General features: G+C 39.8%; 2 protein-coding genes and 1 non-coding gene across 5 annotated transcripts in view; all 3 read right to left on the bottom strand.

Moving 5' to 3' along the window:
- The window catches only part of LOC109046698 (mitochondrial glutamate carrier 1-like), a 33,556-nt gene extending 13,420 nt beyond the window's left edge, over positions 1-20,136 (bottom strand). Inside the window, exons 1-4 of one of the 3 annotated variants that reach the window (XM_042750233.1) lie at positions 20,112-20,136; positions 16,921-17,035; positions 10,936-11,026; positions 2,092-3,706 (exon numbers count right to left, since the gene is read on the bottom strand). The gene's annotated coding sequence lies outside the window, so the exon portion shown is untranslated. Of the gene's footprint in view, positions 1-2,091; positions 3,707-10,935; positions 11,181-16,920; positions 17,036-20,111 lie in introns of those variants that run through there. The other 2 variants (XM_042750235.1, XM_042750234.1) reach the window with 2 other exon arrangements.
- Positions 9,728-9,800, bottom strand: trnak-uuu. Its single transcript has one exon. It is a non-coding gene; the product is annotated as a tRNA-Lys (tRNA).
- On the bottom strand, positions 12,036-20,220 carry LOC109099101 (alpha-1,3-mannosyl-glycoprotein 4-beta-N-acetylglucosaminyltransferase C-like). Its single transcript, XM_042750232.1, has 3 exons — positions 20,112-20,220; positions 16,921-17,035; positions 12,036-13,730 (listed from the first exon to the last, which is right to left on the bottom strand). Exons 1-3 carry the CDS (start codon positions 20,211-20,213, stop codon positions 12,583-12,585), a joined length of 1,365 nt encoding a protein of 454 aa, XP_042606166.1. The 5' UTR covers positions 20,214-20,220; the 3' UTR covers positions 12,036-12,582.
- Between the last annotated feature and the right edge of the window lie 196 nt (positions 20,221-20,416).

The following is a 20,416-nucleotide window of genomic DNA, read 5'->3' as shown; positions in this document are numbered from 1 at the left end:
TTGCTATTAGTGCGTTTACATCATGTTGAGAAGACGCGGTGTTCAAGAATACCACAGAAATACAATTCGAGCCTTTTGTTGTGTGCTTGTCATTTTATCAAGAACTGCTTCTCTAATCTGGGCTTTTATCTTCGTTGGCTTCTAATCTTCTTAATTTGGACTAACAAGCTCTCTGAACCACGATCTGTAAGTAGTACGATTGATACGTTAGGTGTACATTTTCAACTGAGTGCTCAAAATATAATTTTTTTGTGCCAATATGTGATGTATACCTAGTGCAGCTTTAGGTTTCCAGGTAAAGCACGATATTACTGTCTTACTGAAGTAGTTCTAAAAATTCGCAGTGAACCTAAGAATATGTCGATTATTGTAGACTGACATTGTTCTAATTACTTTGTTCAATAATAAAGAATGTAATGTAGCACACAGACTTTATAATAATTGTGAAACTGCTGTTTATTGTGCTGCACTGGCAGTTACAGGGTTAATGCGGGAGAGATGAGTGATTTCGGCTGGTGCTCCTGTGATACAAATGTTCTGCGTTCTGATTAAAAGTTAAGACCAAGCGTCTTTTGTCTGTCGTTCTTCAAACATTACAGTAGACATATTTTTTTTTGCAAACTGTATTGTTTAATCAGTTAGTCACATTCACAGTTTAGCAGCTAAACTTTAGCTGTGGGCACGATTCGCTTGCATAAGTGTTTTTGTATTTTATGCCATTATAAGAACGGATTGACTATATTATTGTTTTATGTAAAGGAGCTTTGTCAATGGTAGCGCTGGCTAACTGGCTCAAGGACTCATCTCTGTGCCAATCACAACAGGTTTGGCCAGCTGACCAATCAGAGCAGAGTAGGCTTGAGGAAGGGAGGGGCTTGCTCCAAACTTGCTTGAAACGAATCATTTCCTAATCATTGGCAAATGACTCTAATATTAAATGTATATTCTAAGAAAATTACAATGTTTTCTGACCTTAGATGCATTTAAACCTGATGTAGGGGACTCCAATACAATATTGGGACACTTTAAAATACCATATGACCTGCTCTTTAACCTTTAACTATGAACTTTCCAAAAATGCTAATAACTTTTGATGGCATTAGGCTATTGTAATGAAACTGGTCTCAAAATATTCCTTGGGTCGTGCCGACAACATACCAATTTTTGTTTCGGAAATCTGAACTCCCTGTCCACCATTTTGATTTATGTTATGTAAATGTATGTACTTTTTCTAACTCCTCAACTGTTGGTCCGATTTTCACCAAAATCGAGTCAGATCATCTTCAGACTGTGATGACAAAAAGTTATGCATTTCGTGTGTCGATTGACAAAACCACTTTCGTACAGCACCGTTACAAATTTTAGACAGGCTATATCTTTGCGAAGCTTTGACATAATGACAGCAAACTTTGTGTGTGCCATTGTCACCTCACACAGAACACACCAAGATGATTTGATTACAGTGCCACCTGTTGGTCAAAAGTGATAAGCCATTTAATCATATTACTAAAGGTTGTACTTATGATTTTTCAGCCATTTCAATTACAATCATCCTAAAATTACTTTTATTACTCGTTGCATTTGGTCTGATGCTCCATGCCATGCTTAACTCCTAATTTTGCCGCTGGAGCGCTTGGCCCCGCAATTGCTGCTATATTCATTTTTGTAATTCTCTCTCTCTCTCTCTCTCTCTCTCTCTCTCTCTCTCTCTCTCTCACACACACACACACACACACACACACACACACACACACACACAGACACACAGTATAAAAAAAGCAAAAAAAATAAAATAAAAGCAAATGCTAGAACAACTATAGTCATAGTTTCTGTTTTTTGTGATTAAATATGTTATATTCAATATCAAATATTATAATTACCAAATAATATAATAAACCATAAACACCATAGAACATAATCTCCAAAAAACCCAAACATCAAAAAAAAACACAAACACAAAATAAAACACCATTTATAATGAAACCTGCCGATCTCTGCCACTGAACTGGTCAGTTGTCTGAATTATTTTAAACAATATTACATTTAAGAAACATGCTCCATGATTTTGGTGTGAAACTGTCAGGCTCTTACCTGTGTGAAGTACATTCTGCTGCACATGGTGGTGTTGATGGCCATGCAGTGACCGCACTCGTGTCTCTCCACATACAGCGTGTAGTTCTTCAGAGAGCAGGCCAGGAGAAAATCTCCCGACACAAACAGCAGACTGCTTAAGAACATCATCTTCATCCAGCACCTCTCCAAGCTCCAAAACCAGCTCAAAATCTTCTTCTGGAGGATTGCTGTGGATCTGGCTGATGTTCTGATCAATGCTGTTGAGAGAAGTCAGATTTTGATTGGGTCAGAGTTCCTCTTGTGCTTTTAGACTCACACTAATCCCAAATTATCTGTATGCCTCTTATCTTGCGGTGCAGGGAGGGAGGGTCTTCAGGCTGATCCTCCACACTGGAAATCAACGTGACACTGAGCTGAATGGCCCCACTCCTGCATCTCTTGATGTAACAGGAAGTTGTCAGGATCCTGCCCTGACAGTCTTGTCTGTCCTGTCTTTGTTAAATGTGTCTTTGTTTATTTTGTGCCTGAGCACATGGCCGTGTCTCTTGTGTTGGCCATGCGCTCCTCTTGTACTGCCTCCTTGTTACTCGTACCACGCTCCTTTGTTTAGTCCTCATTAGTCGGAGTGTTTTCACCTGTTCCTCATGTCGCTGTGCCCTTCTTATTGTGCTCTCTTACCTCTTGTAGTTGCCGGTTTGTTTTGGCTGTATGTTTGCCTTACGTGTGTTTTGCAGTTTCAAGCTGTTCTAGTCAAGTCTAACTTTTGCTTTTCCCTTTGGATTTTCCTGTTGAGTCCAGCTCCTTGTTTCTTTGATATTGTTAATTTTTCTAAGTTTTCTCTTTTAGTTTCTTTTTAGTTTTAGTTTATTTTTTCTCCTAATGTCCAGGAGATTTTCCTCTAGTCTTTTGCTAGGTTCAAGCCTCCAGTCAAGTTTATTTATTTTTTTAACTTGGCATTTTACATTTACCAGTAAGGGTCTAGATCTTATTTCTTTTATTTTGCCGCCTTCCCTAGTTTAGTTATTTTGTTTTTAATTTTTCTCCAGTTCCAGGAGTTTTTACTCTAATCTCCAAACAGAACAAAGTCTGATTATCATCTTTTTTTTTTGTTGTTGTTATATTTTCTCCCTTTCTCTTATTTGTTTTGATCTTTATTTTTTCTTGTGGGGGGGGGGGTTGTCTTGTTTGTCTAGTGTGCTAGTTGGTGTCTTGTCCTGTCTTGTGGTGTGTTTTTGTCTGTTGTGTTTCCCCCCTCCAGCCCTGCCCTGCCGTCCGCTGGTTCTCTCACCCTGGCAGCTGTACTGGTTCTGAGCGGGTGATCTTCAAGCTGCAGTTCTCTGCTCCTTTGTGCTCGCCTGGTTATCTACATTCTGTCTGGTCCTGCCATCTCCTCAGCAGTAGTCCAAGCTGCGGTCACCCTATGCTGGTTCCAGTGGTCCCCCTCTGCTATCCCATCATTACCCCAGTATCCCCTCCTGTTGGACTTTCACTGCATGTGCCCTTCTGTTCCCTGTCTGTCAATAAACCCTTGTACTTTGTCATTCTGCAATTGGGTCTTTCCTTCCATTGCCTGACACAAGTGGTCAGTGGAATGGGAAATTATGCATCACGGTTTATCATTTCAAACAAATGCCTGCGAATGAAAGTCAAGGAAAACAGCATTTTATTATATTACAAATGTAACATTGCATTTGAGAATAATTGTATTTTAACCATTTGATTACATATTGCAATATTCTAAAATATAATAATAAAATAACAAAAAAGTGAAAAAATAAAATAAAATTCTACATCAAAACAGGATTATAAATCATCAAAACATGAACATATGAACTTCAATGCAAGTCCTAAAGGTCAGTTATGAATCACTGAAAATATAATATCAAAATTACAATACAATTATGCATTTTCTATATATAGAATTAAATACTGAATATATATATATATATATATATATATACTGAATATTGGCTGAATATATATATATATATACTGAATATTGGCTGAACTACTGAACTAAAATCACTTCAATATTAATATATAAATAGTGATATCTTCTATATTAATTTATCACTGTATTATTATCATAAAATTGTCATGCAGCAAATGTTCAGAAATCTATATACTGTAGAATATTAAAGTCATACTTTTTGTATATTGAAATAACACTACAGAATATGAACATGACATTATTGACAAAAAATATATATTAAATTCATTCATATATTTATTGTTTACATAATGGGGCATTGCACTCTAAGAATGTTTTGTCAGGTAAAAATGTGCATCATGGTAACTGATTTTATTCTATAATATTGTTTTAATTCAAGTCAAAATGTTATTTAATAAGACTGAATCAGCCTGACTACACTGCCAAACATTTTTAACGGTCAAATCAGGAGGTAAATGCTTTTTTGCGGAATTCTTCACATTTTACATTGGGTGTTTTGTCTGTATCAAACTGATCAACTTTCAGCTGGTTTTGATTCATTATCACAGTCATGTCCTTGTTGCAATTCTTGCCCCAGTTCTGTTGGGTAAAACGGGCTGTGTGTGTTTCACATGTCTCATTGTTCACCTGGACAGTGTTTAATCCACGCTAATGCTTTGCTCTCGGCCGCTGGGACATGTGCTGCCAAACCTCACTCATGCTCAAACACAGAGAGAAATACAACATCCAAAAATAGTATTATATGTTACAATGTTTGTTACTTAAAGTTGTTTTAAAGATATTATAAAGATATTATATTTTATTACAAGAAGAATGTGCTTTATGAACTGTCATTAGATCTGTATATGATTTCATTGCATAATTCATCATGACACCTGAACGAAACCTAAATCAATCAGGCGATCAGACTGATAAAACCAGAATGAATCATTTTATCTATCTAAAAACTAAGGGTCATGAACAGGTGAATAATAAACTTGTGATTTTAGCAGCTTGTAAATTTTGTTCTTTTTATGACTTTACTTCTTAATTAACATGTAATAACATACACATTACAATATATTATTCTCAAATATATTTTAAAAACTCAAGAAGTATTTAAGAATTTTATTAAAATAAATAATGTCTTCTTTGAACAGTAATTCTGTTTGGGAAAAAAAATTATATTCTTAGCAAAATAAAAGATAAAATAAAACAGCAAAAGAAAGTCAAATAAAAATATCTTAACTTTTGAAAAAAGCCTTATTTATTAATTTTGACTTGAATAAAATCGGTATGACCACATGATTCACATTTTTATATCACCTGGCAAAACAATCTACAGTTTACACATAGCAGATTAAAAACAACCAGGCTGTAAAACAAAAATAGGAAAATGAAAGGCCTAATACAACTATTTTAACTATTTACATGAAACTAGTTCAGTCTCACATCCATAAAACTCTCTATCAATCAGTTTTAATAAACATATTCAACTTCACTGCAAAGAAACATTCAAACTGTTGTTAAAAAAGACAAAAGCCATACAGTTCAATTGTTTAGGTGGAGCGAGCAGTGAAATATGACAGCGCCTCAGCGTTGGGTCAGCCGTGTGTTTGTCTCGACCACAGCATTGACTCCTGCTAACTGAAACTGAATCAGTCTATGTTTAGTGCACTGTCAGCCTCAATAATCACAGTGTCAGGGTTAGCAGAGTTTATATAATTAGGATGTCATTTGAGCGCTTTATAACTGAAAGATTCTCTGTGGCGCTGTGGATGCCAGGAGGACAATATATGGTTGTGCAATCAGTTACATTCACAGTATCCTGCCAACAAGTCGACCTGGTCACGTTGAACTAGAGACGTGGAAGTTAACGCTAGAGGGCAACGTGATACACGCTGGTTGCTCCGGGGAAAACTAAGTCACAAGGATACATGACCAATCCCTATTTTTTATGATGTCTCCTCCACAGCCATATCTTCTGAGAGCTGTCTGCCAGCAGAGTGCATTTCAGCCGAGGTCAGAGGTCAAAGGAGAATGTGTAGATGCAAAGAGTTATACCTAGTAGATGTGCTCTTACATGCACATCTGCCCTCCACTGACCAGGCCGAAACTACTGAGGACTATGATGTTATGACAGTGGAAGCCCTTTCAAGGAGAATTAAGGAACTTTGGAACATAGGCAGACTATCTCTGCAGACACTTACCTGAGGTCATTGCCATGGGCTGGTCTGACTCATAAAAGAAGCTGCCACATGACCTCAGGCAATTCTATGCCATAAAGGATGATCTCACAGTTGATAATGGCCTACTGCTCCGTGGTCAGCGTTTCGTCATTCCCCACTCAGTGCAACACTATTATATCAAACAGCTGCATCAAGGGCACCTAGCATATACCAGGACATTGAACATGAAATCTCCAGGTGTGCTCCTTGTAATGCCCTCAGACCACACCAAACAAAGGAGCCCCTTCAATTGCAATCTTATACCAGACTTGCCATGGGCCCTTACAGCAACGGACATTTTTGCATGGGTGGGGAAAGAACACCTGATGCTTGTTGACTCGCACCCTGGCTGGTTTGAAATAGACCATCTCCCAAACATGACCATTGGGACCATTATAACCAGGCTAAAGCGCCACATTGCCACTCATGGAGTTCCTCAGCAGCTAAGTTCTGACAACGCAGCATATTTCACAAGCAGGGAGTTCCAAGAATTTGCCCGCATATGGGACTTCTGCCATGTCACCGGCAGCTCCCACTACCAAGACCCTTATTCCCATGACCAAAGCCATGTATGTGCCAAAGGTAGAAACGCAGTTCCAGGCAGCTCTAACGCTGACCAGACAAAGAGGAAAGACACATTATGACAGGTCTGCCAGACCCTTGGCCTCATTGCAAGCAGGACAGACAGTGAGAATACAGACGGACAGGGGATATGGCAGACTGGGAACAGTAATAGGTAGAGCACCACAGCCAAACAGCTACCAGGTCCAGGCCAGAGATGCCACATACGTGAGAAACAGGCGCCACCTACAGTATGTAGGAGTACACATGAACAATACACCCTGCCTTCAACAACAGAGGTCCCACTTAACACCAACAGTGAACCTCTGCCAGAACCCCAGCCTAATGTCGACCAGCCGCAGACAGAACAGGTGCAGGAACCACCTGTGGTTGTCGCCCGCTCAGGGAGAATATCAAAGCCCAACTCTCTATACAAAGACTACACTACATAAGCTCCTACTCTTCATACCACTCCTACTTCAGCAGTTCCTTGTGGCTGTTTAAAAAAAAAAAGTCAGAACATCGTTGCATCCTGTTTTTGGTATGCGTGTCAGGTAAACTGTTTGCTAGTTTCACTGTTCATGTGCACTTTTATAGCAGGTAAAGCTAAAGGGATAACTATGTTATATATATATAGAGAGAGAGAGAGAGAGAGAGAGAGAAAGAGAGAGAGAGAGAGAGAGAGAGAGAGAGAGAGAGAGAGAAAGAGATTATAAAAAAATTTTTTGTTGTTGTTGCTGATTCAGTTTATTTTTTTTTATTCATGTTAAACCTATCTAGGTATCCTAACATTTAGAAGGGGGATGTAGATTATATTGACGGTTGCTTGTTATCTTTCCTGTGGCTGTCTACAAGTGATGACGCAGGAGGTCTGGGGGATTATGGGTGGAACACTGGGACAGGAAGTGTGATTATATGGGTGAATAAAGTGAGACCTCAGTTCTACAGAAAGTGTCAGTACACACACACACACACACACACACACACACACAAAAACACACACAAACACACACACATACACACAAATACAAAAAGAAGTTTTTGCAACCTTCCGTTTTTTTTATTATTATTATTATTTTTTGCATATCTTTCACACTTAAAAGATTCAGATCAAACTAATTTTAATATTGCACAAAGATAACCCGAGTCAATACAAAATGCAGTTTTGAAATAATGATTTCATTTACTGTGGGAAAAAAAGCTGTCCAAACCTACCTGGCACTACATGAAGAAGTAAATGCCCCCTTAATCTAATAACTGGTTGTGCCACCCTTCGCAGCAACAGCTGCATTTAAATGTTTGCGATAGTCTTTCACATTGCTGTGGATGAATTTTGGCCCACTCTTCTTCGCAGAATTAGTTTAATTCAGCCACATTGTGGGGTTTTCGAGCATGAATGGACTGTTTAAGGTCAGGCCACAGCATCTCAATCGGATTTAAGTCTGGACTTTGACTTGGCCACTCAAAACCCTTAATTTTGTTTTTCTTGAGCCAGTCAGAGGTGGACTTGCTGGTGTGTTTCGGATCATTGTCCAGCTACATAACCCAAGTGCGCTTGAGCTTGAGGTCACAAACTGATGGCCGGACATTCTCCTTCAGGATTTTCTGATAGGGTGCAGAATTCATGCTTCCATCAATTATGACAAACATCCAGGTCCTAAAGCTGCAAAGCAGCCCCAGACCATCACACTACCTCCACCATGTCTGACTGTTGGTATGATGTTTTTATGAAATGCTTTGTTGGTTTTACGCCAGATGTAACGGGACACACACCTTCCAAAAAGTTTAACTTTTGTCGCATCAGTCCACAGAATATTTGCCCAAAAGTCTTGGGGATAATCAAATGTGAGATGAGGCTTTGTGTTCTTTCTGGTCGTTCTTTTGTGGTTCTTTTTTGTCTTGTAACTCTCCCAGGATCTCTTTTTAGTTGTGCTGAATCATGAACACTGACCTTAATGGAGGTAAGTGAGGCCTGAAGTTCATTTAGATGCTGTCCTGGGTTCTTTTATGACCTCCTGGATGAGTCAATGTTGTGCTCTTGGAGTAATTTTGGTAGGCCAGCCACTCCTGGGAAGGTGCACCACTGTTCCAAGTTTTCTCCATTTGTGGATAATGGCTCAGACCGTTGTTCGCTGGAGTCCCAAAGCCTTAGAAATGGCTTTAAAACCCTTTCCAGCCTGATACATGTCAACTATTTTGTTTCTCATCTGTTCTTGAATTTCTTTAGATTGCAGCATGATGTGTTGCTCTTTTGTCAGACAGATAATTTAAGTGATTTCTTGATTCAACAGGCCTAGGTGTGGCTAGTGAAATTTAACTCAGCTTTCTAAAGTAATGTGGTTAATCACAGTTCTTTCATGATTTAACAGGAGGGGGCATGTAGGGAAAGGTAGGTTCGGACAGCTGTTTTGCCTTAAATTAAATCATCATTTAAAAACTACATTTTGTATTTACTTGCATTATCTTTGTATAATATAAAAATTTGATTGTGTCACGATATTCAGCTGGTGTGCCTTTTATGGCTAATTTTACTATTAAAAAGACCCATTCTTCCTTCACCTTGAGTCCTCGCCTCATCTCTCCACACTATGACAGTTTAAAGTGAAAGTCGTGACATTTGTCAAGTATGGTAACCCATACTCGAAATTGGTGCTCTGCATTTAACCCATCCAAGTGCACACACACAGCAGTGAGAAGTGAACACATCATGAACACACACGCTATATCCAGCACCCAGGGAGCAACTGGGGGTTCAGTGCCTTGCTCAAGGGCACTTCAGCCATGAGTATTGAGGGTGGAAGAGAGCGCTGTTCATTCACTCCCAACCCACCGACAGCTCCTGCCAGCACCGAGACTCGAACCTGCGACCTTCTGGTTACAAGTCCAATTCTCTAACCATTAGGCCACAGCTGCCCCCTAAAAGAAGAAGACCCTACGCCCGAACAGGGACATGAACCCTGGACCCTCAGATTAAAAGTCTGATGCTCTACCGACTGAGCTATCTCAGTTTGATGATCTGAATCTTTTAAGTGTGACAAATATGCAAAAAAATCAAGAAGAGGGCAAAAAACTTTTCACGGCACTGTATTTCTGAAGGAGGGGCTTCATATAAACAGGAAGCCATTGGAGGGTTCGAAGGAGAAAGGACAAAGTGTGAAAAACTAAATTGTGAAAAATTATGTTTTTTTGTTTACTTTTTTAAACTAAGCATTAACACATGCTAGACTGCACCCCATAAACACAATCAAGCCTGAAAAAAAAAAAAACAGGAGGGGGTATGTAGGGAAAGGTAGGTTTGGACAGCTTTTTTACCTTAATAAATGAAATCATCATTTAAAAACTACATTTTGTATTTACTTGTATTATCTTTGTGTAATATTAGAATTTGTTTGATAATCTGAATCTTTAAAGTGTGACAAATATACAAAAAAAAAAAAAAAAAAAAAAAAAAAAAAAAAAACAGGAAAAGGGCAAAAAACTTTTCACAGCACTGTATATATATATATATATATATATATATGTGTAAACATGAATCAATTACCCTGGAGCACATTACTCTTAAGTATTCTTAAGTAGCATGGGTATATTTGCCTTAATAGCCAACAATACATTGTGTGGGTCAAAATTATCAATATATATATCAGATCAGATTCAGCAATCTTTTCATTCAAATTGTTGTGGTGGTCTTAAATTTTCTTATATTAAGTTATAAAAAAAAAGCATTTTCACTAGTTGTTTTAAGATATATACAGTAGTGCATATACAGTAATATACATTTAGATAAAGACAACCCAGTACAGTTAGCATGTCATTATACAAGACCCATAGTTTAGAGATTAGACCCATAATGCAATGTGGAGTACAATCCTGAAGTGGTTTATTTTGCAATAATGACCATTAGACTGCAAATGAGCTGGCTTATTACACTGCCACTTAACATTAAGCACAGAAATGGATAAGAAATATGGATTTGAGTTCAAAGTATCTGACTATGTGAGAAAAAAAGATGACAGAGTGCATGAGAAACATAAAACTAGTTTAATTGGCTGTCAGTGACAAAAGTTGTGTATACAGTTTAGCAAAATTATGGAAAAATATTACAATTTAATAATAATAAGATTAACTGACAGAGATTACACTTACATTCATAGAGTGAAGATATCAGTTTGTGATGCTGAGCTGTTCAGTTATCTCTGAACTATAGTATACAGATGCTCTTTCTCACTGTCCGTCCCTGAGGGAGAGAACATATAGCGCTCAACAAGCATTAATACCACGCATGGGAGGTTCAGTAAAGCACACATGCTGATGTGATTGTCAGAAGTACAGTAAATGCAATACAACTTGACTCTTTGGTATAAAAATCTATCCTTTTCCACAAATACTGAGCAAACGTCTAAAATCCTTGTCGTGTTTTTTTTTTTTTTTGTGGTGCAGGTATACCTTACGTTATGTGGACAAAATGTCCCCACAAAGATGGCAATGTCTAAAATCCTTGTCCTTGTGGGGACATTTTTCAGTCCTCATGGGTCCCCATGAGGAAAACAGCTTAAAATCATACAGAATGAAGTTTTTTGAAAATCTAAAATAGTTGAAAGCTTAAAGTGATGGGTAGGTTTAAGAGTAGGGTCAGGGTGAGGGGATAGAAAATACAGTTTGTACAGTATAAAAACTATTATGCCCATGGAATGTCCCTATAAAACATGGAAACCCAACGTGTGTGTGTGTGTGTGTGTGTGTGTGTGCTTGACAGTAATTCTGTACATTTGTGTGTGTGTGTGTGTGTGTGTGTGTGTGTTGTGAGTGTAAACTAGTAACAGCACTTTTCCCCTCATTGGTGCTTGGAGTGATGGAACTAGGGAATTGTCTTTCAAAGTCATCACCTCTAGGGGGCGGAATTTACAAACCATCACTCATTTTTACTCATTTTTTGTAAATCTAAATATTTTGACTGTAAGGGGCTCTTTGAATCATGGCATCCTCTTTTACAACTCAACTACACAACATCCAGCCCATGTCTTTTATTTAAAAAATTACTTTTTAGGAATCCTCATAATTTTCAAATGAGTTCAAATTAGGGTTACTATTGTTAACCAAACCTTAAACCATAAAATAATAATAATTACTTGAAACAAAATAAACATAAACCAAAATAAAATATCACACTAAATTGTGATAATATATATATATATATATATATAAAACATATAAACACTTTATATATATATATATATATATATAAACAGACACATTTAATGAAATAATAAAACCGACAAAAACACCCAACAAAATTACTAAACCTTTACCTAAAATGAAAATAAATAAATAATTCAAAATATTAACAAAAACTTTCATCTGAATCCTTCTGTGTGCCTGATTTTTTAACCCTTACTACACTTACCCTATTTGTATGAAACCTTACAAAAAGTTATCAAAGAATGTTTTGAGGTTTTTTATTGATTTAATTTTTTTTTAAAGTTTTGTTTATTTTAACAAAAATATTATTTTAAGTTAAATGTAAGTTTATTAAAATGCTTTTTATTTCTAATATTAACAAAATAAATATTTTATAATGGGAACAGAAAAATAAAAGTAATTTAAACATAGTTTCCTAAAGAAAATATAGTATGCCTAAACAAATATATCTTATTTTAAGAATATTTATATACAATAATTTGCTTTAGGTAGTGTAATGACATCATTCCCTCACATACAAATTACTAAGCATGAGTTTATTTTAAAGGTTTAAGCCTTTGTAAGTCATGATAATGAATGCACAGCAGAAATATTTCATGTGGTCTGGTCAGCTTTAACAGTCCAGACCTGGATCTTGCGTATGACAACCCAGGTTGTTTGGGCTGCAGTGACTCGGATTCGTAAACATGCCACGGTTGTTGGCACAAGTTTCTGGACAGCCGGTTCATTAAACTGGCCTTTCTGAAGAGAACCCAGCTTGTCAAATCCGGAGCACTCCACCCCCGACTCCTTTTTCACCAGCGTTTTTCCAAGTTCCACATCAGCATAACCCAGCTCATCTTTCCCATCCAATCCTGTATGTATTTGGACACGTGAGATGAGAACAGGTTCATGAAAGGCCACTAAAATGTAGTTTTCTGTGCCTATAGGGGATACACCCCAGAAATACTCTAAGCCTTGGCTGTAAGCTTTGTCGACTGTATTGGTCTGATAGGTTTCAATATTCGTGCTAATGTCTGCTGGAGGGTTATCGGCAATTTCTTCAACAAAGTCTTCATCCTTAAGGTGATTGAATGTCCCCTTAAATGATGAGTAAGTGCCCATGTGCTGAAACAGAGATGGGCGGAAACGAATGACTTTATCCTGCATCAACAATCTGTGAAAATGCGACAGCAAAAAGTCGCAAGGCATCTCTTGGTAGAAATTATAAAGGAATCGGGCTAGAATGGGCAGATCTCTGGATTGATAGAGTTTTCCGATGTAGCCCAACTTAGAGAATTCCAATGTGACCCACTTCGAGTTGCCCACAGAACCGATGTGCTCACGCATGCTGGTGAGAAAGTTCTTCGAACAGCTCACGTCATCCTCCAGCATGATATAGTATTGGGAGAGATTACTGCTAAAATGGAGCAAATAGGAGTAGTCCACGTTTTGCTTCGAACGGAAGGACACACGGTCAGGAGCATCGTTGAAGTTCCTCTTCAGTCCTACAAGGGGAGGATAGTTGTCTTCGTTGGCGTGGATGACCAGAAGTTGACCCTTGGACAGCCGCGTGTGGAATTCATCTGTAATCTTCTCTAAAGTCTGCTGGATCCAGCTCACATCAAAGTCTGCAAGAAGGATGACGACGACCATTTGATCCAGCTCTTCCTCTGAGGAGGCAGAGAAGATTGACTGAAGAGTGTCCTGAAGATAACTGCCCTTTTTCCTCTTCACAGACGAAAGGCCCACCGTCAGGTACTCTGAAAAAAAAAAGAACAAAACAACAGGAATGTGAATATACAGTTCTGGGTTTCACTGAGTTCACAAATTCTTATTTAAGATTTTGCCTTATTTTTCAAAGCAAGAGAGAGAGAGAGAGAGAGAGAGAGAGAGAGAGAGATAGGGTGGAGCTGGAGAACAGGGAGAAGCCGATGGAGCTGGAGACAAGGGCAAAGCTGGGAACCAGGGTGGAGCTGGAGACCAGAGTGTAACTGAAAACCAGGGCGGAGCCGGTGGAGCTGGAGACCAGGGCGGAGGGCAGGTGGCAGCAGTGGAGACCCAGGGCAGAGCAGGGAACCAGGGTGGAGCTGGAGACCAGAGTGTAACTGAAAACCAGGGCGGAGCCGGTGGAGCTGGAGACCAGGGCGGAGCCGGTGGAGGTGCAGCTGGAGACCAGGGCAGAGCAGGGAACCAGGGTGGAGCTGGATACCAGAGTGTAACTGAAGACCAGGGCGGAGCCGGTGGAGCTGGAGACCAGGGTGGAGCCAGTGGAGGTGGAGCTGGAGACCAGGGCAGAGCAGGGAACCACGGTGGACCCAGAGTGTAACTGAAGACCGGCGGAGCCGGTGGAGCTGGAGACCAGGGTGGAGCCAGTGGAGGTGGAGCTGGAGACCAGGGCAGAGCAGGGAACCACGGTGGAGCTGGAGACCAGAGTGTAACTGAAGACCAGGGCAGAGCCGGTGGAGCTGGAGACCAGGGCGGAGCCGGTGGAGCTGGGGACCAGGGCAGAGCAGGGAACCACGGTGGAGCTTGAGACCAGAGTGTAACTGAAGACCAGGGCAGAGCCGGTGGAGCTGGGGACCAGGGCAGAGCAGGGAACCACGGTGGAGCTGGAGACCAGAGTGTAACTGAAGACCAGGGCAGAGCTGGTGGAGCTGGAGACCAGGGTGGAGCCGGTGGAGACCAAGGTAGAGCAGAGAACCACAGTGGAGCTGGAGACCAGAGTGTAACCTAAGACCAGGGCAGAGCTGGTGGAGCTGGAGACCAGGGTGGAGACGGTGGAGGTGGAGCTGGAGACCAGGCCAGAGCAGGGAACCACGGTGGAGCTGGAGACCAGAGTGTAACTGAAGACCAGGGCGGAGCCGGTGGAGCTGGGGACCAGGGCAGAGCAGGGAACCATGGTGGAGCTGGAGACCAGAGTGTAACGGTGGAGAGCTCGGAGACCAGAGTGTAACTGAAGACCAGGGCAGAGCCGGTGGAGGCTGGGGACCAGGGCAGAGCAGGGGGACCCACGGTGGAGCTCGGAGACCAGAGTGTAACTGAAGACCAGGGCAGAGACGGTGGAGCTGGAGACCAGAGCAAGACAGGGTTGGAGCTGAAGACCAGGTGTAAACAAAGAGCGAGTGGAGCTGGAGAGAGCAGAGTGGAGCTGTAGCTGGAGACCAGGGTGGAGCCAGTGGAGGTGGAGAGACCAGAGTGTAACTGAAGACAAGGGTGGAGCTGGAGACCAGAGTGTAAACAAAGAGCAGAGTGGAGCTGGAGACCAGGGCAGAGCTGGCGGAGGTGGAGCTGGAGACCAGGGTGGAGCCAGTGGAGGTGGAGCTGGAGACCAGAGTGTAACTGAAGACCAGGGCAGAGCCAGTGAAGCTGGAGACCAGGGTAGAGCAGGGAGATAGGACAGAGCTAGAAACCAGGAAGAAGCGGGTGGAGCTGGAGACAAGGGAGAAGCAGGAAACTAGGGAGGAGCTGGAGACCAGGGCAAAGCTGGATACCACGTTGGAGCCGGTGCCCACAGCAACATCAGCAGTGGATCCACCACACTGGATGCCAGTCTCGTCTGCCCCAAAACAGGTCCAGTGGCTGAGACGAGCTCTCTGACCATCAAAGCTGTAGGCGTTTAGCGGGTAACAGTGGGCTCCACCTCCATCTCTCTCACAGTCAAGGAGGATCTGCTCAGCACAAGTGTTCACTCCACAAACTCATTAAATGTCGCTTGAGAACCATCACAGGAAAATTATGTGCAATGTGGTTCAGTGAGTCCAGAGTGATAAAAAGTAATCAGATTATTGTCCAGGAAATGAGTGTGATGTATATGTACATGTATATGGTGTATGGTTGCTTGCAAAACAAAGTCCCTTTAATGAGCCGATCTTGCCAAATGCTCTTGTACTGGCAGTATTGTATACAGTGAGAAAAGCTATTGTGTCATGGCCAGAGAGTTAACAAATGGACTTCATTATTTTATATTTAAAATGATTTTTATATTATAGTCTCCTCAGTGGACAAACAGACTATTTAATTGTAATATTAATTGTGCTGCAGTTAATTCTGAAAGCTGATCTAAATATTTTACATTTATTATACCGCATTTTAATTTGCTACAACTACAAGATGACCACAAAGCTGATTCAGTCCAACATAAAAGTCCAACACAGGGAACATGTAACATAAATATTTTAAATTGTAATAATATTTTACAATATTACATATTTTACTGTATTGTTGATCTAATAAATGCTGCCTTAGTGAACAGAAGAGACCTCTTTCAAAAATAAAACAAAGCAAACAAAAAATCTTTACAGACCCCCCACACTTTTGAAGGGTAATATATATATATATATATATATATATATATATATATATATATATATACACAAACACACAAACACACACACACACACACACACTTACCCTTTAATTCAATATATTTTCAAGTAAATTGCTCTTTTTTAAGGACAGTTTGCACTTTTACTAAAGAACAAAACTTGCAGGGGATTTTCACAGTGTTTCCAGACAGGGGCAAACAGGAAGCAGTCTCACACTTAAAAACTTGATTCAGTGACTGAAGACATTCTGTTTACATGTGCATAAATAATCAGTGTAAAGTTGGCAAAGCCCCTTACAGACTGCACTGCATAAATGTGCTTATTTTGCAAAAATATTAATATTTATGCAGTATTAAAAATGAACATCACATTTAATTGCAATTCCTTTAGTGATGCTGTAGCATAATCTTCTAGATTTGTTGAACCTAAACAAAACATCTACATTAAGGGTGTCAAACTTAATTCTGGGAGGGCCAAACCCTTACAAAGTTTAGCTTCAACCTTTAGTTAATGCAACTGATCCAGCTAATCAAATCCTTATTTGAAAACTACATGTGTTTGTTAGAGCAGAGTTTGACACCACTAATCTACATGCATGTAGATGTAAATACTATAGATAACTCACTCTTGGACGGCTTGAAGACTCCTGCCAGAACTTTAATGGAAACGTTGAAATGCAGGTAATGGCCCTTAAGATCTTCCATCCAAGTCTCCTTATCCCAGATCCAGGTCACTGACGCCTGTAGCAAAAAAATAAATAATAAATATAGCTGCAAGCAGTGATTACCAGGGTTCAAGCTCTAATCAATGATTAATAAAGCATTTTTGGCAAATCCAGAGCATTTGCCATATAATATTTACCACTGAATATGAGGGTATTCTTACCATAGAATATTATATTTTTTTTTAACATTTATGACTGTTATAGAGCCTCCTGTTTTCCGATCTCCTTTGCATTCTTGTTTAGAATTAAAACTTTGCATGCTTGTTTAGAATCACCTGTCACATGTTCTCAGCAGGTTTTGTGAAGTTTTGAGTTTTCCTTTAGGCTTTAAAGGATTTTGGGTTAATTTGGACAGGCCCCTTTTCTAAAGGACCCCGTCATAGCTCCCCAAAGGGTAAATTTCAACATTTGTTTTAATAATTATTGACCTACAGAATCCAGAGAATAGTACTGCAGTGTTGTTTTTCCAGATTGAGCGAAAAACCTAGAACTAGCTTGCAAAAGTAGGTTTTTTACATCTTCTAAATCATTTAACAAACGATTTGATTGACTGCAGTGGTTCTAGAGGTAAAGTTGTCCAGAATGAGGAGTTCTGTCATATGATATGAATATCGTGCGTATGTGTGAAAAACCATGCAAATATACAATAATTTACACCCTTGAAAAATGCGATATCGCCCCCCCCAGTGGCTGATTTCTTTTAAATTTCTCACAGACCTTGGGGGCCATGAGTCAGACAGACCCACCAAGTTTCAATCCAATCAGCCTCCGTTAACCTTGTCTAATAGGTGCTCAAATTTCGTCAGCCAATGGTGGCCATGTTTTTTGAGATACTCAAATGTCCTTGTTGACACTTGTGGCACTGTGGACCAAGACTGTTGATAGGACAAATGGCTGCGCAGTTATAGACATTTTTATGTTTTTTTCCCTCTCATAGTGCCACCAAGTGGCCAAGCTCCATAATTTTTTTTATTTTTTTCAGATTGAGAGTCATTGTTCTGAGTTTAGCAATGATACGTCATTCCTTTCAGAAGTTATTGACATTTTAATAAACGTGTCCCTGCTCCTTTCAAATCCTTTGCGAGGGTGACTTGAATGTTCAACTTTTTTTTTGATAATTATTGGTATTCACTCTCCAGAGAATCTTTCTGCACTAGTTTGGTTCTATTCGGGCGAAAAACTTAGGGCTAGTTCGCAAAAGTATGGTTTTCAAAAAATCCAAAATACCTGAAAAATTTGCTTGGCTCACAATCTAATCTGAATCTTGTCCGGCGTGAGCCAACGATTCCAAAAGACATGAGACACTTGAGCCTGCGACTGACGGTTTAGGAGTTACAAGCAATTTTGCACTTTTGATTGCTGTAGCACCCCCATCAGGCCAATTGGGGTGAGCCTTTGTAACAATCCATTCTAAGAAATCAAAAACCAACATCCAATCTACAACTCACCAAACGATCAGCGGACACATACACGATCATCCTTACTAGTAGATCACCCATCCGTGACCATTCTAACACTTACAATAGGGTTTTAGTGCTATGCGCTTGAACCCCTAATAATTACTCTGCTCAGAACTAAAAGGAAATAAATGTCCAGAGTCTGTCAGTTCCCCTTCAAAAGCTACTAATATGTTCCATCTAGGTACTAATATGCACCTTTTAGGGGTAAAAAAGTTACAAATGTGCCACCGCAGTGACAGCTTTTGTACCCTTTTTTCAGTGAGTGTAGAGAACTTCAAACATGACAGGAAGTTCAACATATGGCTGGTTAGTTTCAGGATACTCCACCCAAAAATGAAAAAAAAAAAACCCTTTTAAAGGGGTCATATGATGCTTTTTTAAAGATCATTATTTTGTGTATTTGGTGTAACAGAATATGTTGACATGCTTTAATGTTCAAAAAACACATTATTCTTCAAATACTGTACATTATTGTAGGTCCTCTATGCTCTGCCTCTCTCAAACGCGTCATTTTCTACAAAGTCCCATCTTCTGACAAGAGCAGTCTGCTCTGATTGGCCAAATGTAACGCCCCTTTCCATAATCGCGAGCTTCATCTTTAAAAATAAATGTAAAGACAGTTAATAATGTCCTTAGTTTTACCATCAGTTCAAGCCTGAAAGGGGAACAGAGTCACGTGACAGACACTGATAAAGCTCCTATGTGTTTGCAGTACACAAGCCACAGACGGTTAAGACAGCTGACTCCACTGTGTGACCCTGATTCTCTCTCTCTCTCTCTCTCTCTCTCTCTCTCTCTCTCTCTCTTTTCACACACACACACACACAACGAGCAAAACTCCACATTTGAACAGTCAATAGCAAATATTTTAACAAAACATACTTCCAGAAGTGCCAGATTGTTGTAGCAAAGTCAGAATGACCTCCTCTCCTAGGTTCACGAAACAGTCGTCCATAAAATGTGTTGCTGATTTTCTGTTGTAAGTAATCTTAAAGATTCCTAAATGCATCTACTTTCGGAAGACCAAATAAAGTGCTTTTGCTTTCGCCTAGATACACACAGCATCTCCCTGACATGACTGCTTCAACACTAATTGCAGTTACTGAAACCACGCCTTCTTTCTTTGCGTGAACAGTCGGGTGGCATTACGCAAATATTTCCACCCAGTGTAGTAGACATGTGGGGGCGTGTTAGAACGAGCCGTTTTAGGGGGGTGTGGCAGAGTCTTAACTTTGATAAAGAATATCTCTTTGGGTTTGAGACTTTAGTCTTTGCAACTTTACAGATCTTCTTCATGCACCAAGAGCTTGTAACACTCCAACGAGAAAGCAAAAATTTAAATCGCATCATATGACCCCTTAAATATTCACTCAACCTAATCTCATTCCAAACCTGTTTGACATTCTTTCTTTTGTGGAACATAAAATATATTTTTAGCCCATACAGTGCAATTCAGTGGTAAACATAACTGGTTACAAGCATCTTTTCTGTTCTGCAGAGAAAAGATAATCATGTTTGGTACGAATACAAGCATGTGTAAATGATAACAGGAATGCAGTTTTTTTGGGGGGGAAGAAGTATCCCTTTAAGTCTCAATATTTTAGTAATCATGCTATTAGCACAAGCGAATACCTTGAGGTGTCCCGATTCTGCTCTCTGCATATAGATGTAGACCCTGGTCAAAATGAGAAGACCAGCTGCTAGGAGGAAGACTTTTTTCAGATGGCATCTCATCCCACACTTTCTTCTGTTAAGACACACAGGCACTTTAATACTGTGCCACCAACATTAAACACACACGATGAGCTTCACTTGTAACTCCAAATGCTGTTTTTCCAATATGTTTGATCATCTTTAATCAGTAGCTGCATTGTTCAATTATTCACATGACCCAGTTTGAATAATTAATGGCCGATTATGAACCATTCAGCTCACAC

The sequence above is a fragment of the Cyprinus carpio genome, chromosome B23, assembly GCF_018340385.1.
Source record: "Cyprinus carpio isolate SPL01 chromosome B23, ASM1834038v1, whole genome shotgun sequence".
NCBI lineage: Eukaryota > Metazoa > Chordata > Actinopteri > Cypriniformes > Cyprinidae > Cyprinus > Cyprinus carpio.
Note: the sequence above shows the minus strand (reverse complement) of the source record. Positions and strands in the feature narration are given on the sequence as shown.

Bases quoted from the DNA above. Each gene is read 5' to 3' on its own strand.
- LOC109099101 (XM_042750232.1), bottom strand. From the start codon at position 20,213: ATGAGATGCCATCTGAAAAAAGTCTTCCTCCTAGCAGCTGGTCTTCTC. The intron at 17,036-20,111 runs GTATTCGCTTGT...TTTTTGCTACAG, and splicing joins CAGAATCGGGACACCTCAAG to GCGTCAGTGACCTGGATCTG. The intron at 13,731-16,920 runs GTGAGTTATCTA...TTTTTTTTTCAG, and splicing joins AGTCTTCAAGCCGTCCAAGA to AGTACCTGACGGTGGGCCTT.